The sequence below is a fragment of the Sus scrofa genome, chromosome 9 (genome assembly GCF_054392235.1).
Source record: "Sus scrofa isolate SSC_HxYL_T2T_F1_AM1 chromosome 9, Sscrofa_HxYL_maternal_Yorkshire_Landrace_v2.0, whole genome shotgun sequence".
NCBI classification, from domain to species: Eukaryota; Metazoa; Chordata; class Mammalia; order Artiodactyla; family Suidae; genus Sus; species Sus scrofa.
Genome location: NC_139391.1, coordinates 125,397,050 through 125,424,671, shown reverse-complemented (window position 1 = coordinate 125,424,671; position 27,622 = coordinate 125,397,050). Strand labels below are relative to the sequence as shown.

The 27,622-nt window shown below is 38.2% G+C and overlaps 1 protein-coding gene across 4 annotated transcripts in view; it reads right to left on the bottom strand.

The window, feature by feature from the left end:
• RALGPS2 (Ral GEF with PH domain and SH3 binding motif 2) overlaps nt 1–27,622 on the bottom strand; it is a 161,711-nt gene that overhangs the window by 93,068 nt on the left and 41,021 nt on the right. For 2 of the 4 annotated variants that reach the window (XM_084977768.1, XM_084977769.1), the window contains exons 2-6: nt 22,979–23,123; nt 19,218–19,322; nt 17,836–17,886; nt 7,468–7,619; nt 1,817–1,900 (exon numbers count right to left, since the gene is read on the bottom strand). Coding sequence is in view for 2 of the 4 variants with exons in the window: in XM_021063727.2 (XP_020919386.1) it covers nt 1,817–1,900; nt 17,836–17,886; nt 19,218–19,322; nt 22,979–23,035 (297 nt within the window). In the remaining 2 variants the exon portion in view is untranslated. The remainder of the gene's footprint in view (nt 1–1,816; nt 1,901–7,467; nt 7,620–17,835; nt 17,887–19,217; nt 19,323–22,978; nt 23,124–27,622) is intronic. The other 2 variants (XM_021063727.2, XM_021063729.2) reach the window with 1 other exon arrangement.

Below are 27,622 nucleotides of genomic sequence, written 5' to 3'. Positions count from 1 at the left end.
AATGCATATACATTTTCTCTAAAAGACTCCAACTTCCTGTGTAATTTGCAACTACGAATCTCTTATCACCCTCTTAGGAGAAAATAACAGAATAATGTAATAACTAAGTAATGGAACTTATAGCATCAACTGTAATCTTCATTAAGGATAAAAGCTTTTGGTTCATTGTAATATATTTGACTCTAACAACCTCTTGGCTTTCTTAAGAATAATATGAGTGCTTAAAAATCTAAAGTCAAATTTGTGGGTACTGTAACAAAATGTTTTTATATGGCAAGAAGAAAACTTCCTGTGATTATAAATTCTGACTACCTCAGAAGTATTTTAAAAATGACCTCTATACAGCTTAAATATGGAATTGAGTATAAGCCATGTTTGCTCCATACCTCTTAAGAATGGCTGAATCTAAGTTTTAAGAATCTTCAATTCACTTCAATTTGGGGGAGTAAAATGAACCAATTAACTTGAGAAACTATTTGTTATAAACCCCTGGGTTAAAGATAAGCTTTTCTGGAGTTCCCGTCATGGCGCAGTGGTTAACGAATCCGACTAAGAACCATGAGGTTGCAGGTTCGATCCCTGCCCTTGCTCAGTGGGTTAAGGATCCAGCGTTGCCGTGAGCTGTGGTGTAGGTCGCAGACTCGGCTTGGATCCTGCGTTGCTGTGGCTCTGGCGTAGGCTGGTGGCTACAGCTCCGATTCGACCCCTAGCCTGGGAACCTCCATATGCCGCGGGAGCGGCCCAGGAAATGGTAAAAAGAACAACAACAAAAAAAAAGATAAGCTTTTTTATAAAAAGCACATGACTAACTTGAAAGGAAAAGAAAATATTTCACTACAGACCAAAACAAAGAGGGAAATAAAGGCCAAAAAAAAGAAAGGTTTTTAAACAGCTGCTCTCGGAAGACTTCCCCTTGGAGCACCGGGCCTTGGGATTTTATACCCCTTCAAAGTCATGATACCTGGCCTCACACCTCTACCCTCTCCCATCTATTTCTAACTAAGGCATCTTCCAGGGGTTACAATTCTGGAAAAAAGGTAGACTAAAACAATTCGCCTACTGACAAAGGGAGATAATACAGAATAAGGAGAAAATTAAGTTTTCTGTAACAATTTGTAACTTGTCTTTAATTGGATTTGGGGTTTAAACTTCCATTACAGAGAAGTACAGATGTTCCCCCAACAATACACATAATGTAAAAATAGTCCGAGTCCTGTGTGAGGCCTTGGGACCAGCAAAAGCAAACAAAATGCCTCTCAGAAGGCACGGATCTTCAATCTAGTCACCAGCAAAATTCCCAAAATAAAGCTTAAACAAACATTCACTCTCAGTCCAAAATTATAAAATGCACAAGGAGACAAAATCACTTTGAGAAAGGATCAGCAGAAATAACAGAGAATCAGTACTCCAAGGGCTCTGGATAATAACACAGAAATTTTATAAAATACTGAAAATGACTTAAAAATTAAAAAATAATAGTAATAAAAGAATATAGATTTGAAACAGATAAGACATCTGAAGAAAATTAGTGTAATATGGAGATGTGAGGAAATTATGCAGAATGAAGCACAAAGGGATATATTCAAAATATGAAAGTTAAGATACAAGTAGGAAAGAACGTTAAGTTTCAGTAAATTTCGAATAGGGAAGACAGAAGGGGAAAAAATAGAGATCATGAAGACAGACAATATTTGAAGAGATACTTTAAAGGTTGAAATGTTCTAGAAATGATACAAAAACTCTTTTTAATGAGAAAATTATACATTGAGGAACTGAATTTCAGAAACTAAATTCCAAAATTTTATAAGCAACTCACATGATTGAATCTTCTTGTGAAGGCAACTGCATTTGGTGCAGAACTGTATTTTTCTTTTTTATTCCACCCACAACTGGAAAGTTCCTGAAAAATTAAGTTGAAAATTAAATATAAATTCATGAAATAGTCCAGTTTTCTTGTTATATTAAGGGTTTCAAAGTACTAAAGAGAATGGTGTCCTTTCACAACAAATCTAACAGCACAACCATTCAGTTAAACCATAAAAGCAATTTTCCTTACAATATGAGAGGGCAAAATTACTTGTCTATAAGAACAGAGATAATTGGAGTTCCCGTTGTAGCGCAGTGGTTAACGAATCTGACTAGGAACCATGAGGTTGCAGATTCGATCCCTGGCCTCGCTCAGTGGGTTAAGGATCCGGCGTTGCCATGAGCTGTGGTGTAGGTTGCAGACGTGGCTTGTATCCCGTGTTGCTGTGGCTCTGGTGTAGGCCGGCGGCTACAGCTCCAATTGGACCCCTAGCCTGGGAACCTCCATGTGCCGTGGGAGTGGCCCTAGAAAAGGCAAACACACACACACACACACACACACACAAACACACACACACAGAACAGAGATAATTAAACTCCATATGCAGATTGATGGATTCTACTTTGAAGACATTTGAATCTCAAGAGGAAAGATCTACAAATAATGAATGCTGAGCATCCCACAACCTTTAGTGAAGTCTGCTGGCTGCCAAGCCCCAGTTAGAGCTTCCAATGACTTCATTCTGGGAGGACAGCCAATGACCCCAGGTGTCTGAAGAAACCTCTAATAAAGGGGTTCTTGATATTCTACAGGGTCCGTCAACAGAATTTTGCAAAAGGCTCATGAACTCAGACGGAAAAAAGCACCTAAAATTTGGTTTTACACTAACTTCTAAATGAAATGACATTCCTGTTACTCTTACATGCAGGCTACATTTTATACAACATGTGGCCATATATTTGACTTTGCTGCCAACAGAAATCAGATATTTTCATATCATATCACAGTTGGTACAGATATCTCAAAAACAGCATTTATACTCATCATCACTTCTAGGTCTTATTATGTTAATAAAAAGGCACATATTTTGCCATAGAATGGTTTTTAAAAATACTTTGGTTAAGTGTATTTTGTTTTATTTTATTTATTTATTTTGCTTTTTTAGTGGTTACCAAGTCTACAATGAAACTCTAAAACTGGTCTGGCTAAAATCTGACTAATATTATGATGATATGTACACATCTTACCATGCTTTGCTATAAAATAACTCACCCATTTGATGGTTAGTACATCTTATACTATACTTTTTTTGGGAGGTCTTTTTAGGGCCCCATCCACAGCATATGGAAGTTCCCAGGCTAGGAGTCTAATCGAAGCTACAGCTGCCAGCCTACACCACAGCCACAGCAACTGGGGATCCCAGCCGCTTCTGCAACCTACACTACAGCTCACGGCAATGAGGGATCCTTAACCCACTGATCGAGGCCAGGGATCTAAGCCATATCCTCATGGATACTAGTTGGGTTCAATGAGTCAATGGGAACTCCAGTAAGTATGTTTTAATAGAACTGATTTGATTTTAAAGAAGGGTTCAATTCCACAAACTTCTGTTTGTCAAAGGAGTCCAAGTTTCCAAATGGGTTAAGAACTCTGTTGTAATACAACAAACACCACGACAAAGTGACAGAATCCTCAGGAAAAAAGATGAAGAACTCCGACGAAATTGAGTTAGGGAAGAGAACAAAAGAAAATAGAAAAAAACAAAACCATATAATTATTACTCTTGGATAGATAAGGATAGGCAGTGCTTCCATTAAGTGGCAAAAACAGGAGGATATAAATAAGAAATATTCAGAGAACAAAACAGAACTTATGCAAACGAAAATGTAATAGGAGTTCCCATGGTGGCACAGTGGAAATGAATCCTACTAGGAACCATGAGGTTGCACATTTGATCCCTGGCCCCCCACGGTGGGTTAAGGATCCGGTGTTGCCGTGAGCTATGGTGTAGGTCACAGACGCAGCTCGGATCTTGTGTTGCTTTGGCTGTGGCAAAGGCTGGCAGCTGTAACTGATTTGACCCCTAGCTTGGGAATCTCCATGTACCCTAAAAAGCAGAAAAAAAAGAAAAAGAAAAATGTAATAAAAGAAACTTTAAATATCAACAAAAGAGTTGCGAGAGGAAGGTGATAAAATCTTTTAAACTGTAAGCTAAAATAGGAGCAAAACGCTATTAACTGGAAGAGTCCATAATAGTTAACTTCTGAATTTTAAGAGAATACAGAGTAAATAAAGGAAAGTAACTTATCAGGAAAAAAAAAAAAAGCTAATTCAAGAAAATGCCTCCAGAACTTAAAGAACAAGAAAAGACCTGTCTAAAGCCCATTACAGTAGATTAAAAAACAAACAACCAAAAAAGACTCAAAATCAAGACCTACCATCGAAAAAACGGTAGCACACCAGAGAAAAAGAAATCATAAAATCAGTTCAAAAACAAAACGAAAACAGATTACATATAGCAAAAAAGGGATCAGGGTCAGATATCTCAATAGCAACCCTAGATGTTAAAAGACAACGAAAACGATACCTTTGAAATCCTAGAATTCAATACCCAACAAAAATATCAATTAAGTATGAAAGTATACCGTGACATTTCAGACATGAAAGTCCTAGGGTCTCAGAGAATAAAGTACCCAGAAGTATGAAAGTGCCTAGGTTTCTGGCTTGAGCAACTGAAATGGGAATACTGAAGAAAGAGATGACAATTATCACTTTAACACAGTAGATAAACAGCAAATGCGCTGAAGATATGAGTTCCTTTTTTTAAACCTAAAATTAAATTGCAACTTCCAAATTCGAAATTACTGAAGGAAAAAAATAAAACGACAGAAGCAATTCTACAGTTAAAAAAAAAAAAAATTAGTACTTGGTACTCAGCCTAGATATATGCTCATTTCGTATTATCTCCCTGAATAGACAGAAAATATTTAGGGGTAAATACGATATTAACATAAAAATGACATATGATAACTATATTAAAAACATCAAACTGCTAGAAAATATGTTTATTCTTTCTAAAAAAATCACAGCAATTTATACAACTATATAAAGATGCCATACTTTAGGACAAAATTCCTAGGATTCAATCCATCCACTCTGAATTTGTTTTTAACTTAACAATTTCCAAATTTATCACTAAATAATGAACATCCTTGCACCTTTTCTGACATTTCTGACCATTTCCTAAAAACAGAGTCCTGGAGGTGAAATCCCTAGGTTAAAGAGGAGGAGCCTTTTCAAGGCTTTCATACCCATCAAACCGCCCTTCTGAAATGCTCATTTATACTACCACTACTGAGTGTCGGTTTCACAAGAGTCCTGTTCAAAACTAGGTACATTTAATTCCCTTTCTAAATATTATACTTTAATTTCCCCAACTGTAAGAGGAATTATGGTTGTTAAGTATGTGTTAAAAGAGAGAAAATGGGGGGTGAAGAGCCGTCAATCACCTATAAACCCACCACCTGAATAAACCTATGTAAACATCTTCCCAATCCTCTTTATGTGCATTTGCGGGGCTGGCTTTTGTTTATTTAAAGTAGCCAATACATTTGCCCTTTTCTGGATAATCTAATCTTCTAATTTTGTGCTTAAAAAGTCCTTTCTCCCTGAGAACAGATGCCTTAACAGTAGCAATAAAAACAATAGTTAACACTAATACAGAGCTCACTACGTGCCAGGCAGTATTCTAAGTGCTTTATACCTATCAATTCATTTGATCCTACTTTGTCATTATGATTTATTATGATAAGGAAGCAAGACAAAGGTATTAGCGAATTATGAGTTTATTTTTTACATTAAAAAATTAATGCTATTCTGACTCCTCAAACAAGAAATGCTAAGAGGTTCTGAGATATTCAGCCAATTCTTGGAATCATTCATTTCAACACCATTAAGTTGGTGAAAAAATACTTTTCCCTTTTAAGAAAACTCTGACACAGAGACTGAAGGAAGACAAGGGGTAAATGACCTGCAGTCACATTACTTGGGAGCAAAATAAACTCCACTGAGCCCTCCATCCTAAAGAAATCTGTAATTAAAAAAATATGAAGAAACAAGCAGGTTTTAACAAAACTTCTTAGGATGGTACTGCTTCACAAAATATTTCCCCTTTGAAACCATGTTACAGTACTAGCCCATCTAAAACAACAAAACAGGGCTATGAAGAGAGAGACCACATTAGTGGCTGCCAGTTAAGGATGGTGGGGACTGGGGTTGGGGGGGAGTAGGAGTAGGATGGGTGTGACTGTAAGCAGGGAGCGAAAGGGAGAGCGGGAGAGATCTTTGCAGTGATGGAATAGTTCCGTATCTTTTTTTTTTTTTTTTCTTTTTTTGGAATAGTTCTGTATCTTAATGGAGGTGGCAGTTGGACAAACCTACACATACGATAAAATGTGACAGAACTGTGCAGACATGTATTGTTCCTATATGCATTTCCTGGTTTTAATACTGTGCTGTACTGATGTGAGAGGTAACTTCCAAGGAAAACTTCTAGGTGAAGGCTAAATGGGATCTCTCTGTACTAGTTTTGCCACTTCCTATGAATCTACAATTATCCCTGTACTATTTTTTTTTTTTGCAATTTCCTGTGAATCTGTAATTACCACAAAGTAAAAAGTTTAAAACAGGGAGATCCCCTCTGGCTCAGTGGTTAACAAATCCAACTAGGAGCCATGATGTTGAGGGTTCAATCCCTGGCCTTGCTCGGTGGGTTAAGAATCTGGTGTTGCTGTGAGCTGTGGTGTAGGTCGCAGATGCAGGTCGGATCTCGCGTTGCTGTGGCTCTGGTATAGGCCAGCAGCAACAGCTCTGATTAGACCCCTAGCCTGGGAATCTCCATATGCCGCAGGTGCGGCCTTAGAAAAGGCAAAAAGACCAAAAAAAAAAAAAAAAAAAATTAAAACAACCACAACAACAAAAAAATCATTTAATGGATTACAGAGTGGACGTGGGCACTGGGGCTCCAGGAACTCCACTACTTACTTAAACTCTGATGTGCATTTATGGTTAGCTGGCCTTAAAGGAATTCTGTCCTGCCCCACCTCTATCTCTCAACAACTGTTAAATATCTGTGTGAGAAAGAAAGTGCTTTCCCCCTTGGCTCTGTCTCTTTTTGTCTCAGACCCTAGAATCTTTCTCCAAGTGACATTACACAATCTAAAAAAAAAATTCTCCCACCAGGGTCACCTCATACTGACAGCTTGCAGCCAGGTGAAGTTACTCTATACTAAATCATTTCCCATGAACATCAGAAAGTTAAAGTAAACTTAGTGACTTCAAAAGATGTTTTTTTAGGGTCTGACTTATGGACAGAACTGATTCAGGTTGAGTACTATGTAAACAAACCTCCATTTTAGCAAAAGCTAAATGCAATCGAGCAGTCTTGATATCTCTTAAAATTTGTTCAAAAGGATTCAATTTGCGATTTTAGAATCAGGCAGTGAAATCTTTTAATAGTAACTCCCATGTACAAAGGCAATTTCTTAATGGTCACTAAAAGTGTATTTGAAAGAATATTCATAGACTCATGTTGAGCCATGGAACTGAGATTATTTTGGAAACACATGGGAAGGCAAACACCACAAGTGATGACCACCTACCCTATGAAAGAAATACTGAATTTCACAGGAGCCACAGCTTCTCTTATGTCTTGTAGGTCTGTTCTGTAAAGTCAAATTCTTGGTCTAAATCTCATCTTGTAGGTTCCAACACTCTTAAAAGGACTGCTCTAAGGGTGATGTTGTAGGGATACCTATAGACAGAAGAAGAGAAAAGGCCAATATAGACCAGCATGTAGACAGAGACTGAGGGAAGCAAGAAAACCCGATGGAATCTGTGAGAGACAGTGCGGGAGAGGGGCTCCTCACAATGAGACGATTATTCCTGCTGACTATTCTTAGGCTCAAAAGCTAGAAGCTGTAGAGGGACACAGTATACCCAGGAGCATTCAGCCGATACAGCTATTTAGAAAGAAGTCTCAGCCACAGATGAAGCGGTCACAGTGATTCCTATGTTCTTAATCAAGAGAGGAAGCTTTGAAACTATAAAACTGCAATGTAATACGTCAAATCAAAAATATCATTTCACTTTTCTTTCTTTTTTTTTTTGTCTTTTTGCTATTTCTTTGGGCCGCTCCCGCGGCATATGGAGGTTCCCAGGCTAGGGGTTGAATCGGAGCTGTAGCCACCGGCCTACGCCAGAGCCACAGCAACGCGGGATCCGAGCCGCATCTGCAACCTACACCACAGCTCACGGCAACGTCGGATCGTTAACCCACTGAGCAAGGGCAGGGACCGAACCCGCAACCTCATGGTTCCAAGTCGGATTCGTTAACCACTGTGCCACGACGGGAACTCCTCATTTCACTTTTCTAATGTTCTTCTCTCCTCCCCATTCTCCCGGCTTCCAGTACCTTAAAGCTGCCTCACAGTGAGGTCAGAGATAAAGGCAGGAGCTGTCTTCTGCTCCTACTGATGCTGTGAGACACCTCCCCTTCTAATCAACAGTCTTCTTCTCTACCTTCTCTAGTTCTAACCGAGGCCCGACCTTACTATCTGTTAAGAAAGTTCACGGTGAGGAACAGCAATAACATGAACTGACAGAAGAGCTCCTGCTTCTAACAGAACAGCGAGCATTTTCTAGTCCACCAGAAAAGTCATGTCGTCGGCGCTTTCTTCAAACCTCCCCCTATATTCGCGGATTATTTGCATTTTAATTCTAATGAAAATCACAACTGTCAATAAAACAAGTGCAGAATTAGGATATTCCTGATGTTGGAACTTTGGATGTTGCCAAGATTATAATCTCTGCTTACACAAGAAAGTTTGCGCAGAGAAAGCTCCTTCTACGCCTTGTCAGAAATACCTCAATCTTAAGTTTTTCAGAAATGTTTCAACAAGATTCAGAATTACCTATTATTGACTTTCCCTATTGAACCCAAATTCTTCTTCAATCTCTAGTATATTCCACTTTGCATTTAATGCATTTATTGATATAATCTAAATACTATATTGACCTATCAGAGCAAACAATAAAGTGTGGAACTTTTCTTGTTTAAATGTAGTACGTATCAGGACTTTCAGTCAGAGCCTGTTACTTTATATACGCTCGGGAACCTCATAAGAGAGGCAATGACTACAGGACAGATTTCAAGCTAGTTCACGCCTTACTGAAGACTTAACCAAAAGCACCAGAGAATCACTCCTGCAGAGAAAACCTGGTTGCCAGAAAGCTGTCATAATTCACCCTGTTTTGCATAATATATTCACTCTGAAGAGAAACCCCACTGGTGTAATGAACACGGCAATGCTTTCAGAGGAAACACAAGCTTGATGGAGCATCACCGATTTTATAGTTGAAAGAAAAAATCCTATGAATGTAATAAACATGAGAAAACCTTCAGAACACAGTCACTGCTTCCTCAACATGAAAGAACTCACACTGAAGAGAAGCCCTATACATGTGTAAGAGCCTCCTATAAGAAAAGAAAAATAAAACCCTCACAATCGAAGAGAAATCATACTGGGGATAGCTACGTATGTAAGAAATGTGGGAAAACGCCAACAAGAGTTGAGCTTCAACTAAACACCAGAAAATTCACAGTAGAAGTCAATGAATATTTTCTCCTATCATATTCTATCCAAAATGGACAGAACACTGTAAACCAACGATACTTATTAAAAAGAAGAAGAAGAAAAGAAATCAGCGAGGCTACAAAACTCTTATGGTAAACTTCTGCTCTTAGTGAACACTGAAGAGTTTATACCAAGGAAGAAAAATGTTCTGAACTGGGGAGGAGGGGGATGGGTAACTTTAGCAGCTTCCATAGAAATAATGTTACTTTATAAATGCACATTCTCCTACTGGGTAACAGACTTTTGCAAAAATGACTCCAAATATGATAAACAATGGGAGATGCTCTGCCTGCAGGCTATACAGTGCAAAGCCTAGGAATGGTCGCTTATCAAACTCAAATACTGAGCGAGTATCAGTCCAAGCATTGCAGCTGTATCTGTAAACAGAGCAGACAAGTTTCTGCCCTTGTGGAATTTATGTTCTAGTGAGACCCCCCTAATCTCTAAGAATTTGATTTATGACCAGTCCCAACACTTATCACCTCAAGACCCTTGCAATTTGGGTCAAAATCCTATTTTTCACTGATGGAGAGCTCTACTTAACTGAAGCTCTCACTCTGAAATCACCACTAAAAATTATTCTGAGACAGACTGGGACCTGGGACCCTTTGTGGCAGTAGCGGCAATGCTTACACCCAGACACACATCTCCTCGAGCCACAAAATACAAAGAAACTACAAGGGACTAAAAATAACTCTGGACATGCACAGGTGGGGCAAGTTATGGGCAAAAATATACAAAAGAAAATCTAAAAACCCAACAGCTACCAACCCGTCTCCTTCCTTGTAGTCACTATAAACACCTTCCTATTTCCATCACTAAGAAATGGCTACATATCGAGAGGAGGGGAGAAGAGTGAACAGGCCTGGTTTTGCAGAAGAGGGGTCACTAATCCACAGAAGCTTCCAATTTCGGCCATGCTGTTCAGGCCAGTGGGCAAGGGAGGATTCTTAGGATTTTTGTAGCACCAGCTATGGAACATCAGGGCAACGTGGATGACAAGCGATCCATCAGTGTAAATAGACAAATGATGGAGCTGAGACCTGGCTCAGGCCCAACAACCATGTTCAGCCACCAAGGAATGTTCACATGTCTAGAGCCACTGAGCTGCAGCCCTGTAAAAAAGTGTGCTCTTTTCATCAATGTGCTTCAGAGTTGAGAGGGAAGAGGAAGGGGAGAAAAGTTATTTAGGAAGTAAAACCAATCAGAGATACTGAAGAACAGAGCAGAGGAAAGACGATGAAGGGAGAAGAGGAAAGAATGAGTCGAAGGTTTCTGACTCGTATTAGAAATGGAGAGATTGTGCAGATCACTCACACGGGGAACCTTAATAAAATCAGAGGTAACATTTTTTTCTGTTATATTTCTATTAAGTAGTTTGTAAAATTACTGGTGAACTTTCCTTTACCATTAAATTCTTTTCATTGGTAAACATGTTTTCCCATTCTTCTCCACCATAAAAACAAAAAAACGAAGAAACAAAGTGCCAAAACCTGATATTCTGTCTTCCTTCAATCTGAGGCCACTTCAAGTGTGACACAAGGTTGGAGGCAAGCCAGATTTAGCATTATGTTTGATTCCGATCTGCTTATTGAAAGACATGATTTAGTTGGCCAGTATTTTACTGATGACTTTGGAACATCCCTGGATAGTGAAAAATAATTTTTGACACCTCAAAGATCAGGCTGATAGTTTCCAGAGAAATAAAAGGCTTGGAAGTTTTCTTTTTTCCCTGAGTAATTCTGAGGTAGACAGTGTCACAGACATGTAGATAAGCAGCTTTATTTGGAGCAAACAACTGCACTTCTTACTGCTGCCCCTTTCTTCCTGCAAGTCAAGAACGAGTTTAGGGACAAAAGTTTAGATCAATTTTGCTCGACGTGAAGGACTCGGGGATACAGAATCCCACAAACCGGTACACATTATAGGGTTCTACTTCACCAACTGAACTAACGGGAGCTATATATTTTAATAACTTTCAATAAGTAAGAGAGTTCCTCTAATGGAGTTCCCACTGTGGTGCAGTGGGTGAGGAATCCGACTATAACAGCTCCGGTTGCTGCAGAGGTGCAGGCTCAACCCCTGGCCAGCACAGTGGGTTAAAGGATCTGGCGTTGCCACAGGTCTGGTGTAGGTCACAGCTGTGGCTTGAATGCAATCCAAGCCTAGGAACTTTCATATGCCTTAGGTATGGCCATAAATTTAAAAATAAAGAAACTGCCTCTATTATAGAAAACTGAGTGAGGCCTCTGTGGTTCAATCACCAATTTGCAAGTAAAATCACTACACTGCATCTATATTCTTCAAAGCTCAAGTTTCGTACATATTTTATTTCAAAAAATGTGAATAAATCATCACCTGAAATTAAGTTACATGTGGACATATACGCATGAGTTTTGATTCAGACCGTTTTGGTATAACTTTACTAAAAATCTTTTATTTTCTTATTTTTTGCTGAGTAGTATCCCATTGTATGAATATACCACTTTCTTTCTTTCTTTTTTTTTGGTCATTTTTAGGGCCACACCTGTGGCACATGGAGGTTCCCAAGCTAGGGGTCTAATTGGAGATATAGCCGTCAGCCTACACTGGAGTCACAGCAACACGGGATCCGAGCCCCGTCTGGAACCTATACCACAGCTCAAGGTAACAGTGGATCCTTAACCCACTGAGTGAGGCCAGGGATTGAACCCACAACCTCAAGGTTCCTAGTCAGATTCGTTAACCACTGAGCCATAATGAGAACTCCGAACTTCCCCCTTCTTTTTAGGGCCGCACCTGTGGCATATGGAATTTCCTGGGCTAGGGGTCAAATCAGAGCTGCTTCTGGCCTACACCACAGCAATACCAGATCCAAGGCACGTCTGTGAGCTATACCACAGCTCAGGGTAATACCAGATCCTTTAACCCACTGAGCAAGGCCAGGGATCAAATCTGCATCCTCACGGATACTAGTCAGGTTCTCAGTCTCCTGAGCCACAAAGGGAACTCTAAGATCTTTTAAATAGTTTCATAATGTGTATAGTTTTTTTAAGTGTTATGTAAAATTATAGAAAAGGTAGAAACTTGAACACTGGTATAATGGACAAAAACATGATACATTTATTAGGTTCAGTGATAACCACTACCTTTTCATAATATGAGGTTAAATTTTGACTTAAATATTATTGATTCTTTAAAAAAATTCATTGTTTAGTAAAGTTAATATTCTAACTGCATCAGAAGGTAGAGACACGATTTTATCTAATAAATAAGACTAATATATTAGATTGGCCGACACCATGGCTTAAAAAATCTTTTGTGAAAATTATCAATACCAAGAGTTTTGACATAATACATTTTGTCAGTGCAAACCATGTGAAAAACAATTTGATAGTATTTAATAAATTAATGGACATTAACACTCCACAACTCAGTAATTAATGCATTAGGGTATCACCATGGATGCTAATAACAATGGCAGACCTAAGAAACAAGCTAGGAGTTCCCGTTGTGGCTTAATAGGTTACAAACCTGACTAGCATCCACAAGGAGGTGGGTCTGATCCCTGGCCTAGCTCAGTGGGCTAGGGATCGAGCGTTGCCTTGAGCTGCAGTGGAGTGGCTTGGATCCCCTGTAGCTGTGGCTGTGGTGTAAGTCGGCAACTGCAGCTCCCATTCAACCCCCAGTCTGAGAACTTCCATATGCTGCAGGGTTGGCCCTTAAAAAAAAAAAAAAAAAAAAAAGCAGCAACAAGCTAAAGAAGAAAAAATAGGATACCATTTAAAACCTGCAAAAGCGCATATTGCTAAAGGATACCTATCCTTATAGAAAATCTACAACTAGGCGCACAGGAATAATGCTATCGATTCTGGATAGTGGTTCCCTTGGTGGGAGGAAGGAAGAGGGGTCAACATGGGAGGATACAGAGTGGCTTCAACGATGCTGCTTAGGTAGGTACACAGAGGCCCATCTCATTACTCTTTATACCTTGTTATAAGTCTTAAACATCTCAGTGTAAATTAGAAGATACTTTTCTGCCAGATAACAAAATCCCGTTTATGCTGCCAGATTTAATGTCATCTTAATGATTATGAGATGAATACAGAATGAGAATATTTTGCTGCTACACCATTTCTCCCAAGAGTTACCACTTCAACTTTTTAAAACATTCCCTCCTTGAACATTTACAAAAAATGATGTTCACTTTCTCATTCTAAATACTGAGTTCTCGCTATAGGTCAGACAGACGAAACAGTTAAAAGCAAAATTAGCAGTCTTAAGTGCCCTCAAGCGGCTTAAACCCTAGAGCAGAAGTGGCAGCAATAAACAAATCAGCACATGATGAATACCACTTTACACCTGATTGCTCCTTCCTTCTTAAAAAAACGCCCTTCAGGAGTTCCTGTCGTGGCTCAGTGGTTAACGAATCTGACTGGGAACCATGAGGTTGCGGGTTCGGTCCCCGGCCTCACTTAGTGGGTTGAGGATCGGGCATTGCCGTGGGCTGTGGTGTGGGCGCAGACGCGGCTTGGATTCCGCGTTGCTCTGGTGTAGGCTGTCAGCTACAGCTCCAATTAGACCCCTAGCCTGGGAACCTCCATATGTGGCCCTAGGGGGGAAAAAAAAAAAAAAAGTTTATCTGTGCAGAAAAAAAAAACAAACACGCCCTTTACCTGGTTCATCAAATGTCACACTAACCTAGTTTTCCCCTCCATCACCAGCGGCTTCTCAGCGACTTTTGCTAGCTCTTCCTCAACACTGAATAGGCCCTTTTTCTCTCTCTCCACTATCTTGGTAATCTCACCCACACTGTAAACATCTCCCAAGTTTACATTTCCAGGCTGGCCTGAGAACATATGCTAGTGTATCACCGAATGCTACTTTCTCCTTGGCTGTCCAAGGCCAAACTCAGGCCAGAGGAACAGATTTTGAGTGAAGAGCCTTCCTCCACGGGCTACTCTGCACAGGTCCATTCTAAATAATTGGCAGCCCCAGGGGTCAAGAACACAATACCGATAATTTTCCATCTTTAGAGACTATCCACTAAATGCTTCTGGGGTCAGGTCAAAAATCTTGCCGTCACCTTTGACCCCTCTCATACATACAGTGCCTGACAACTCCTTCCCCCCCTAAACCAAGTCACCTGCAGCTGGTCTCCTCAATTCAGTCCTTGGTACCATCTCCTCCCCACGCCATGCTTGCTTCCCCACATACCCTGGTCGATAGTCAAAAAGAGCAACGTAAAACCCAAGTCAGAAAATGTCCCTCGTCTGCTCAGAACCCACCAAGAGCTTCCGGTCTCACTCAGAGGAGAGGTTTTCAAGGTCCCGTGCCGTCCAGGCCTCACTCTACCTCTCTCACCTTTTATCATACACCCACACTCACAGTGTCTCACCCGCCTTTGCCCTGGGCTTCACGGCTCACTCCAGGCATCCTTTTCCTTATGAAGTAAGTGTAATAAATGGCTTACAATGGGTAGAGGCATCATAAAAGTTAGTCTCCTTCCAGATAACCATGGAATCTAAATTTATAGGATAAGAAAACCACCTGTGCTTAGTGGGAACCATAAGCTTTGAGATGCCAGAATTGATGTGCATCAGTCTCTCTTTGATAGCCAGTTCTGAATCTGTACCTGTTCTCCAGAAAGCCTAGAGATTTGCTTCCAAATTAAAGATATATATGGTATAATATCTACAGTATGTAATTATAATAATGTAGTAAAGAGTTTAAAAAATTAAAAATAAAGGAAGTTTGATACCTTGTGTGCAAAAAAGTCTTTTAAAGTGTTTCTTCTTGATTCTCTCGTCTCTAAAATGTCAACACACAGTTGTATTATAAAGTCATAAAATAAAGGTGTAAGGAAAAGTATTTGAGGCCATTGTAGTCTTGTAAATACTACATGTACAATATATTTTGTTCCTGAAAGAACTAAGAAAGAATTTCATGGTATTAAATATCGGTGCTCTTCTCTCTGCCTGGAATGCGCGTCCCCCCACCCCTGTACGGCTTGCTCTCATCTCCCTCGGGTCCTTCGCAGAAGCCTTTCTGACCTTCCTGACTACAATCACACCCCCACTGCCCTCCCTTCCTTACCTCTTCTAGATGTTTGATGTTTTCCATGACACACTACTAGTTCACCTCACTCAACTGTAAGACCCACGAGGGCAGGAACTGTGGTCTGTGTGTACACTGCTGTAAATCAGTGCCCAGCACAGAAGAGACACTCAGTAAATACTTGCTGAACCACAACATATACATGTAAAATTGCAACTGACAAGTCCAATGAAGAACTAGAAAGTGCTGGGGGAGTCTGTAGGAAGACAAGAAAAGCTCACCTGAGAATGTTAGACTTGATCTGAGAAGTGAAGGATGAGCAGGAGTTTACTAGGATGTGCAAAGGCTCAGTGGTGAGAGGGGCTAAACGGCCACTGTAGCTGGATCAGAAAGAGGTGGAAAAGGTGTAAGATGAGGGTGGCGTAGGCAGGAAGAGGCCAAACTCTGAGAGATCTGGACATAATGTTAGGATAGTCTGTCTTTATCTTCAGAGCAATGGGAGCCACTGAGGCACTGTAAGCGGAGGGATCCCATGAGCAGATCTGCATGTTGAAGAGACTATCCTGGCTGTTAGATAAAGATGAATTTAGAAGGGCCGAGGTAGATATGGACAGATCTGGAAAGACAGCACTGCAGCAATTCAGCTGAGTTACCACGGTGCCTTGGTTTGGGGTATTGAGAAAAGATAATGAATAAATAAGATACTTAGGTTAAAAAAAAAATCAGTGGGATCGGTGTCAAATTAGATCAGGAGTGGGGTTAAGGGAATTTTAAGGCTCACTTCTACAAAGTTAACCAAGCACCGTTCATGTCCCAGGGAAATAAATAATTCCTACTGACTTGAGGTCTATGTCCCTAAGTGGTCACTGTCAAGATCTTCAACGTCCAAGCCCCCACCACAAACGGCTACTGAGCACTTGCACTGCGGCAACTGCAAACAAAGATGTGCTACAGCGCAGACGGAATGTCAGAGTCTTAGTACGGAAAAAAGAAAGCAAACTATCTCAGTGTTTATACTGATTTCGAGCTGCAGGGGTACTATTCTGGATATAGTAGATTAAACATAATTCTTAAAATTAACTTTACTTATTTGACTTTGTAAAAAGTTCGTCCAAGGACAAGGCTTCATTTCAGGGCCAAAAATGTAATTTTTATACAGAATTTCATTTGCTTTGTTTTGTTCAGGGATGTGAGGAAATGAGTATTTCAGTTTTTATCATTGAAATACAAAAGCCATTTTCTGTCTGTGCCTTCCTTATAAACTAGATTGTTCCTCTTCTTCTGCAGCTAATCTAATGGTTCTACTGAGTGCTCCCCATGGTAAGGGGGGTGGGTAAGAGAAACACGGAACTGTGGAAATGAAAAAACTCAAGATAATTCAGGCGCACCCTCTCTTTTTTAAGTGACAAACTTGAGATGTTCAGACACTGAGTAATTTACCTGAAAAACACAGGACTAATACTGTCCACACCACTGAAGAAAAAAGATATTTTCTCTAACACATATGTTATAGTCAACTTGAAAATACAACAAATATACTATACTTTGTTCTCAAAAGAACTGAAAAAAAAATCCGTATTAGAGTACTGAATATCAGTATTCTCAACAGCTTAGTTTTAGGATACAAAATCATTATTTATATTTTTACCCAGTAAGAGTGGAGAAAGCATCGGTTTTTAGAGTCTGAAGGCCAGTTCCAACACTTGGCTGTGTTTTAGGGACAACTGTCATTCTGTTTTCTCATCAATCAAACTGATACTGTCATACTCAGGGTGTGATAACGACAGGCACATTACACACACATACACATGCAGTGTAATAAACGGCTTGCAGTGGGTAGATGCATAAGAAAACATTAGACTCCTTTTAAAAAAAAACAAAAAAAGCCTTCCCTGATTCTCTCTCTTTTCTCTATAATGTCAACACAAAGTCATAAAGTCATAAAATGAAGGTACAAGGGAAAAGATTACGGATGTAAGTGGTGAAACCCAGTAGTTTAGTCCCATTCTTCTATTCAAAAGCTTCGAAACTTGAGTAAGTCATTCAACTTCAGTCTATTCTCCCTTTGGTAAAGTGATGATCCAAATCAACCGAAATGATTCAAGAGTCCTCTCTCTGACTCAACAGTGTGTAGCTGTGAGTGCCACATGAGTTCCTGAGGCCTGAATAATCTATAGACAATCTGCATCAAAAGCTTCAAACATTTAAAAATATAATTTGTCATTTCCAAAACTTAATTTGGGGTGCTATAATTCACCGTTTTGTATACTTTAAAGAAAAGTTCTTAAAACTACTCACATCTGGTTGAATGGCTTTAAATACTGGAACATCCATTAGTGTTATCTGACCCTGAAATAAAAAGGAAAAAAAAATTACACTTCTTAAATAAATGTGACATATATTTAAAATTATATTCTGTACTGAAATCTATTGAGTACTGAAATCTTTACTAGAAAAAAAAAGTTTCAGTTTTATAAGGGCTTATGAAAATTTAGCCCTTATACCATTAAATATAACTATTCTTAATTATCTCACCTCTATTCACAATTTCTTGTGAGATAAATGAGGTAAAGTTAGAAAATAAAATTTTTTTAGGAGTTCCCGTCATGGTGCAGTGGATAATGAATCTGACTAGGAACCATGAGGTTGCGGGTTCGATCCCTGGCCTCGCTCAGTGGGTTAAGGCTCTGGCGTTGCCGTGAGCTGTGGTGTAGGTCGCAGACGTGGCTCGGATACAGCATTGCTGTGGCTGTGGCGTAGGCTGGCAGCTGCAGCTCCAATTCGACCCCTAGCCTGGTAACCTCTATATGCCGTGGGAGCGGCCATAGAAAAGGCAAAAAGACAAAAAAATTAAAAATAAATAAATAAAAAATCTAATAAAAAAATAAAATATATTTTTTTAAATTAGGACACGGTCATACATTCAATCAAAAGTTTAAAAAATGGGATCTACAGTGTTGCTGTTGTGACTATTACACATATTTCCTCAAATGGTAATATAAAATCTGAGATTTTGTAATAAAAAGGTATCCTTCCCAATTTATAAAAACTAATGATTCTACACTAGTGGTAACTCATACTGAAGGCCTTCACATAGCTGTGGACCAATCTCACTTGCGGCTACAGAAATCTAGCAACACACCAAAGAATAATATCATCAAACACAGTTCATTCCCGGAACGCAAAAGTGGTTCAATACCAGGAAAGTAACATATTCTGCTAACAAGTTACAGGAGAAAGATAACATAAGTAATGAACACTTTTATGAGTTAAGAATTAAAGGTTTTTCTAGGTATCCTTCATGGTACTGCAATAATGCTTTCAACTTCAATTTTGTAATTTATGAAAAAGTAAAAATACTTCTTACTTATGTCAATAAAGTACATTTGGCTTGAGGAGGTGGTGTAAGTAGGGACAAAAGCAATTTCCATAAAGGTAAATACTATTTCCTAGCAAGTTGAAAGTGTAACTTATGAAGCTGCTCTAAAAATACCTACAGATTTCTTACCTTCTTCATTTTATCCCTCTGCTTGCTCCATCATTGTGCTACTCTCTCTCAGTCCCACGTCCAGTTTTGTTTTGTTTTTAACATCTCCTCTGCTGGGCCTACAAATCCCAACTCAACTGCACCAACATATAAATTATGTGCAAAAATTGGAGAAGTGCAATGGGAGGCTTACCGCATATTCCTCTGGTGTAACTTTAAGAACATCAAATACCACAGCATCAAAACTTTTCTTCAATTCAGAACCTCTGTCACTTAATGATTCAGAACTGCTACTTTTCTGTTAAAGTGAAAGGAAATGCAGCCATTTAAAAACTATCTTGCAGTCAGTGTCATGGAAACTAGGCTTGCTTTAAAAACCAAGGGAGCTAGGAAGAGTGAGCCAACAAATGCTGTACCAAAGCTGGGCAGAACACACTGCTTAGTTCAAAGAGCACTAGAAAAAGGGTTGGGCAAACCGAAATCTAACATAAAGTTTTTAGGTTCGTGAGTTGATTTCCTATCTGCCTGATTCCTCATTTTGACATCCCATCACTTCCAGGGAAATAAAAGATTTTAACAAGTCCGGCGATTTTCAAGATTTTCAAACGGGGTAAAAGAAGTTAGGGGAGATGGATATATCCATTTATAATTTTTAAAACCATTTTTTATTAACAAGGCATTATTTTATTTTCGTAACATGAACTGCAAGAAAACATTCAGGATAACCCAGTCTTAATTTCTTAAGTGAACATCTGTGATAGTACCATCGATACTGTTCTTTCTATTATATTACAAATTTAAGCGTTTTCTGCTTTAAAGTTACTCCTTTAAGTTTGAATTTGCTGTTGACATACGTAAAATTATGACTGGCTTACAGTATGTTGACAATGTTATTTTATGTTCTAAGACTAATAAAGAAATTTACTCATGTTAAGCATTCAAATAGACTCCAGTTAGGAGTTCCCATTGTGGCTCAGCGGTTAACGGATCTGACTAGGAACCCGACTAGAAAAGGCAAAAAGACAAAAACAAAACAAATAGACTCCAGTTAAATAAGCAGTATATACTAATCCAGTAACTACCAAATAAGAAATACATTTTGTCAAGTAAATACATTCATTTTAAACATACCTTGGTCATTTTCTCCAAGTTTTTAACTCATGCAAGACAAATCACCGTATCATAACGGCCAGTTTTACTGCTTATCAAAGTGAGTAATTATCTATCTTTTTTTCCTTCTTACAAGCCATTAGTAGAGGCTTTAAAAAATTATGAGTGATGCACTTCTGCTTCCCCACCACCAATAAGGAAGCTGGTAATGACAAGAAGCCAAACAGTACTGCAGCACAAGTACTTACTGTATACTAAGAGCACAGGAGTAATTCTTTACTCACAAGATTAAAAACTACTGATACTTCTAAATGTCTGAAAAAAGTTCACCACAACTCTGTGAACTTAAGCCCAGGTTAAGTCTAAAAGTAGAGACAGAAAAAGTCAATCACCTGTCAAGTACTTCATCTATTCTGTAAGGCTATCACATTTATGAGAAATATGCGTTTTGCTATGTTAACGGATCTATGTTTATGTATTTTATTTTCTTGCTACAGTAAGGAGGACGATTTAAAAGACAAACTTCCTCCTCTTTACTTCTCATATACTTTATATACTATGCTGAGGCCTGATATAATACATCCACTTTCCTACAAGTAACAGAATTTTTCTTTTTTTTTTTTTTTTTTTGGTCTTTTTAGGGCCGCGCCCACAGCATATGGAGGTTCCCAGGCCAGGGGTCTAATCAGAGCTATAGCTGCCGACCTGCACCACAGTCACAGCAATGCCCGATCTGACCCGCATCTGCGATTTACACCACATCTCACGGCAACACTGGATGCTTAACCCATTGAGCGAGGCCAGAGATCAAACCCATAACCTCATGGTTCCTAGTCGGATTCGTTTCCTCTGAGCCATGTCGGGAACTCCCTCAACAGGATTTTTTATACAGGTGAAATGATCTATCTTATTTAACAAATAATTGTGTACTGTTTCCTGTAATACCATCTCACATGTTTCAAGATATATTATCACAAATACACTATAAACATATATATTCAACATTGTCAACAAATATGGTTATAAATATACCAAGTAAATGTACCAGGTACAACAGACACATGTAAAAAACAAACATATAATATAATCCTTATTAAAGAGGAAGAAAAGCTATGTATAAATTTATAGAAAAATATTAAAAATGGGCTTCTTAAAAGTGACAGTTTCAAAAATAGGTAAGCTCCTCTGTTTAGCGGAGCAGGAAAAAAACTTTCCTAAAAGTAGAGCATTTGAAATAGAAAAAGCTAAAGTTCTATATAAACATCAGCAATGTGTATACTTTCATGAGAATGTAAATCTCAAGTACAGGCTTAGTAGCAATTAAATCCATTATAAAGAAAATTTAGGCCATTTTGAGGAAAGTCTTGAATGCAGGGCCAAAAGTCATATGTATGTGATTGGGAGGCAATGAGGAACTAGGGACAGTGTGGGAATACAATTAAGGCCAATGGCTGTATTTTAAGATGTTAAAGTCAAATGGACCAAAACCAACAGAAAATAGAAGTGTAAGATCAAAATAAAAGGCGACTACAATAATCCAGACCAGAAAATAAACGACCAAGCTAAGAGGGAACTAGTAGAAACAAGGAGAAAAGGGCAGTAATCCCAGAGAGAAGGTGTGGGGGACAGGCACTAGGCCGGCTGCCAGGAATCTCCACTGCGTGGGGGCCATGCCCCTGTGGCCCCTGTGTAATCCTCCCCCGTGAGTGTGGGCAGGCCCTGAGACGGCACACCCATGACTCCACTGCAGAGGACTGTAACTTCTGTTCTGCAAGCAGATGGCCTCTCCCTGCTGTGGCGTGACAAAGGTCATGGTGGGCAAAGGGGAAGCAGGTTAATGACAAATCTACAGATTTGAACTTAGATGCTCACGAAATGGTGATGCTACGAAGAGAAGTCAGAGAAGGAGGGAGGGATATTTCCTTTACAGGTGGTATAGCAGACCCGAAATAAGTAAATTTATTTTGTTCATGCTGTAAGTGAAATGTTTGGTCCATCAGAAATGCTTAATAAAATCTGTTAAGGGAAGCCAGAGCTAGAGCTAAAAATATGGAAATCCTACATGAGAAAAATAATTGAGACTACGAACTGAGAATATTTTCAGTGATAGCAAAGGCCCAAGTAACTAACTGGTTTGGGCAAAATGGAGATGAAGTCATGAAGGAACTGTGAAGTCAAGGTTTAAAGTGTCATAAACACTGATTCTCATCCTCTACGGTAAGAGGAAAATAAAGGAGAAATATAGAAGCTAAATGCTAAAGTTACCAAGGAAAGTAGGCTAGCACCCAAGATTCAAAGACAGAGGGAAAAAAAAGGGGGTGGGTGGGCAGAAGTAAAATCGCAGTTCACTAAGCAGAGAGGTGAGCCTCTCGTTCAGTCTCCACCTCCCTCTTTAACACTCTGAGCCCAACCCCAGAGCAGCCCTTCCAACATTCCAGCCTCAGGAGTCTTTGCGGTCCTTCAACGGGCGTGGAATCGGGGATCTGACAGTGCCAAGACTGCATCATTCCAAATAAAACCAATCTTTCTCTGCCATTTGTACCACTGCCCTCAGGGCTCATGTGATGTAAAATCACCTTAAAAAGAAATTTTATGCATCCTTTAAAACGAAATGCAAGAAAGGGTTTAAGTAATTACTATTTGTCAAGTATGTTACGCAGATAAGGATTAACACCTAAAATGTACGATGAACACGTGGTACAATTAAAATAGTTTTCTTTTTGCAACTAAAGGATCTGCAGACCTTTTTCTCTCCAGTTCTGATTCAAACCTGTGACCAATCATAATGCTAAAAAAATTAGACTGCCAGGTCAGAAACTTCACAACTCAACTCACATGTCTCACCTCAGAAGCAGCAGCAGCAATATTAACACTGCTTGCCTGCCCGTTCATTAGGTCCATGCTTCCCACAACATCAGTCCCTGAGGCCACCTAACAGCAACACAGGACTGACTGCTTCACATCCAAGGCCACAAGTACATTCTCATTCCTGCAAAAAAATACACAGAAAACGTTAACTGTGCGTCTTACTGGACGTTTAAGAAAACAAATCCATGCCTATCACCATGCCAAGAAATAAAACACTTCAATTTTACTAAACTCTTTTTTATTTCAGTTAAATCACTAAATCCAGCAATTCTATTATGCTTTTTTCATAATGATCAGAACCACCAAATGGCCAGAGTTCAATACATGTTACTGTTATGTTCTTTATCAGCAAAGCACAAGTATAATTTTGTATTTATTGTGAGAAAAATTCAAAAACTTTTTTAGTTTTGAGAAAATAAAAAGTGTAAAAAAAAAAAAAAAGGTGACAAAGTAACATATGGCCTAACAAAATAAATTTTTAGAGAGCTAAATGACATCCAAAAATCAACCACACCAGATAAGTCTTAGCATTGCTGATGATCTAGGTTACAAAGATATCATAAATAATTAAAAATAAATTATTCTGGAATGTTATAAAAATACTTCAATACATGATGCATCTACTTACATAGGGCTTTAAAGTTTACTGAGTATCTTCAATCCATTATCTCACTGACCTTCACAACTACTAATCAGACTAATGTAGGAAGATACCTTACTCATATGACACAAACACAGCCTCTAAAGACACAGGCTGGTAAATGAGGGGTCAAGAATAAAACTCAAGCCACCTAAAATTCTAGTCAAACAGTCTTTCCACACCACCATGTTTTTTTCACTTTACTGGAAGTCAGAATGTTTACTTGAGGTTCTTTCTAATCCTTTTCCACAAAGAGCTGGCTGTATACCACTGTGGTGGTAACTTCATCTGTCTAGGAGGGAATTTCTTCCTCTCTACAAAATGACAGGAATAAACAGACTTTAAGGCCCCTTTCAACTTTAAATTCATATAGTTTTCATTAACCTTGCCTGGTGTTCTAGTGGTTAGGATCAGGCTCTCTAATAAAAGAAAAGAAAAGTGTCTATAAATGATTTAAAACTAGATCCACTTCTTAAGTATAACTGACTTACATTATTATATCAGTTTCGTATGTACAACACAGCAGTTTGATATTTTTACACATTATAAAATGACCACTACAGTAGTCTGGTTATTGTCATCATAGTTATTACATTATTGACTCTATTCTCCATGCGGTACATTACAAAACCATGCACACTTTAAACACAATCATAATACTCTTGAAATGCTAAGTCTCCTCTCTTGGGAGAAGCAACATAGGACAGTGATTTAGAAACACAAACTCTAGAACAAAACTGCCTAAGTCTGAAGACAGCAAATTAACGTTTCTGTGTTCAGTTTCCTCACCTATAAAAGAGACAGTGATTCTAAGTATCTACTTCACAGAGCTGTGCGGAGGAGAAATTAACATATGCAAAACATCTAAAACAGTGCTGACACACGGTAAAAGCGCTATTATAATGACCCACACTTTTTCTAATATCTACTTATTCCACACAAAGATTAAATTCAAGAGAGTTTTCTAATTAAAGACAAAGACCTTAGAAACACACTTCTGGCAAAATACATCTTCGTGGACATCCCAAAATCCTGATTGTAAAACCATGAATGAGAATGCCTAAAATCTGTTTCCCAAATATAGCAAAATATGTCGCTGGTTTTCAATTGTCTAAAAATTATTACTAATACTAGCAGTCTTCAGTCACACCTTAAATTTATTTTCATTTCTTCAGATAGGATATATAGATTATAGATTGCTACACAATCCTAATAGCAAAACATTGTGCTAAAATTTTAAAAATGAGAAATACATTAGAAATAATGATCAAAAAAAATTTAGAAAAACAATGTGAAAATGAACAGACCCCAGGAATACTTTAGCTTCCTCCAATCTACAGTATTTAATTTTATAAGCTTCATTTATCCTTATTAAGAATCTTATTAAGAATCACTTATATTTACACTGCTATACAAATCGATTTGATAATCCAAAGTCTCTCTGAAGTTAACACTCAGTGTGCATGAAATGTTTTCAAATAATTTCATTTCATTCTACATTTTCTGCAAGATTAATTTAGATATGAATTCATGAATCAAGAGTGCCCCCTAGTGTTAAAAATTCATCAAATTAAGAGAAATGCTCCCTTAGTCTAATTTATATACCAAACATGTAAACTTTATAGCTAATATTACTGAAAACAAAGTAATATACCAGCAGTAAACACTGACAGATCTGTAAACTATTAACAGTAAAGAATCAAGTTTTCTCTGCCTGCCTTTCATTAAAATATCATTCAAACATTCCATGAAAACTAAGGTCACATTAAAATCTGTCACATGTTAAAAAAAAAAAAAAGAAGAAAATAAAATAATACACCTACAGCAAAGTGTAACAAAAATCTTATCCGAAATCACTTACAAATCAATAGTATTCAATACTGTTTAAGTACAACAAAGCCTCATATGATTATCATAAAAACACTGCAAGTCCTAAGAAACATACATGGGCTTTTTTACAGTATGTGCCTCAAGATGTTTCTGTGCTTTGCACACACAAAAAAGTCCAGATCAGATAAGACAGATATATGCTTTAATACTATTTACTGCTCCTAATGCTATGTACCAACAGCACAGTCATTCACAATAAACACCAACATCACAGCAGCTTTTTTCTTAAATTATTTCCTACTATTATCTTCTGAAACGTCTAAAGAAAGTTAACCTATCCTTTAAAAGGGTTAAATCCCCAAAGAGGCATAGTACTTCAATATAATTCCCAAACACAGATACTGTTTCTTTCCAAGCAATATAATCCCCAAATAGGAAATCTGAAATGTGCAGATTTAGTTGCTTGCTTGAGGTCACACAACTAGATTATTAGACTGCAGGCACAATCACTCAGGCTCCCAACTCCCCATTTTCTCAGCTATATTCCCACTAAGAAACCAGTGCTTTTTAAAAAAATGAACAAGGGGGTAAAGTTATTGAAGTGATAACTTCTTACTAATTGACCTCATTTCATACAACAGTTACATACGCTTTTCTAAAATAATTTACACTATCATCATCTGGAATATTATGCTAAAGATATTTAAGAGTTTTACACAAAAAACTCTAGAAGAGTTAAGCAATTATAAGGAAAATGGTAGTGAAATGCAATAAATTAGTGCAATTTCTTCAGAAACATTCAGATAACACAGAATTAATATGCTTATACACACTGGCTTAAAATCTCAGTACCAAAAATTCACCTTATTAAAACTCTGGAGAAAAATAAAAAGATACATAGATAAAGGCTAGTCAATCACGCAGTATTTATAACAGTTAAAAACCAGAAGCAGCTTTAATTTAATGCCCTTGTATAAAACCACATTAAAAAATTCAAATGGACAATTATAAGAGAAAAACGTGAAAATAGGTTCAACAACAGAAACTAAATTATAAGCTTATACATTTCATGAGGAAAAAACTAATAGGGTAAAATTAAAACATCATAATTGCAACCCAATATTTTAAAGTTGTTATAGTGCTTGCTCTCCTTTAAATTTTACTTTTAAATAAATATTAAAGACATATTTTATATAACACTCACGTAGTGCCCAAAGATTTAAATGGCCTTATCATAGCTCTTTTAGCACATCTAACAGCTAAACTTGCACCGCCTTCTTTATTTTTTATCTAAGAAAATTAGAGATTAGTCCCAAATTCAGCAATACTTTGCATAATTACAGCCATCAAAATGCTAATGAGTAACAACAAAAAAAGACTTTTGTCTTTGACATAACTGATACTGAACTATTTTGACAAAAGTTTAATAAAGCATGTGGTTGCTTCTTAAAACTATGTCTGGGGAGTTCCCGTTGTGGCACAGCAGAAACAGAATCTGACTAGGAACCAAGAGGTTGCAGGTTTGATCCCAGGCCTTGCTCAGAGGGTTAGGATCCGGCGTTGCCATGAGCTGTGGTGTAGGCCTGCAGCAACAGCTCCAATTCGAACCCTAGCCTGAGAACCTCAATATGCCCAGGGTGCAGCCCTAAGACGACAAAAGACAAAACAAACAAACGAACAAAAAAAAAAAAAACCCCATGTCTGTTGTTATAGCACTAATTCACCAGAGAGTTAAGCATGAGATTAACATAACTAAAGAGAGAATTTGTGAAGTAGAGTAGAGCAATGAAATTAATGCAAAAATTCTAGACAGGAGTTCCTGTTGTGGTGCAGTGGGTAAAGAATCTGACTTTAGTGGGTTGGGTAACTGCAGAGGTACAGGTTTGATCCCTGGCCTGGTGCACTGTGGGTTAAAGAATCCAACACAGCCATAGTGGTGATACAGGCTGCAGCTGTAGCTTGGATTCAATCCTTGACTCAGGGGGTGCAGTCACCAAAAAAAAAAAAAAAAAAAAAAATGACAAGGCTTAATGATACATAAAATGTGGAGAGAAATTAAAAGAAATGAAAAATAGAATAATAAGATCTAACACGTCTAAGAGAAGTTCCAGAGGACGAGAGATAATGAAAGGCAACATTTATAAAGAGAT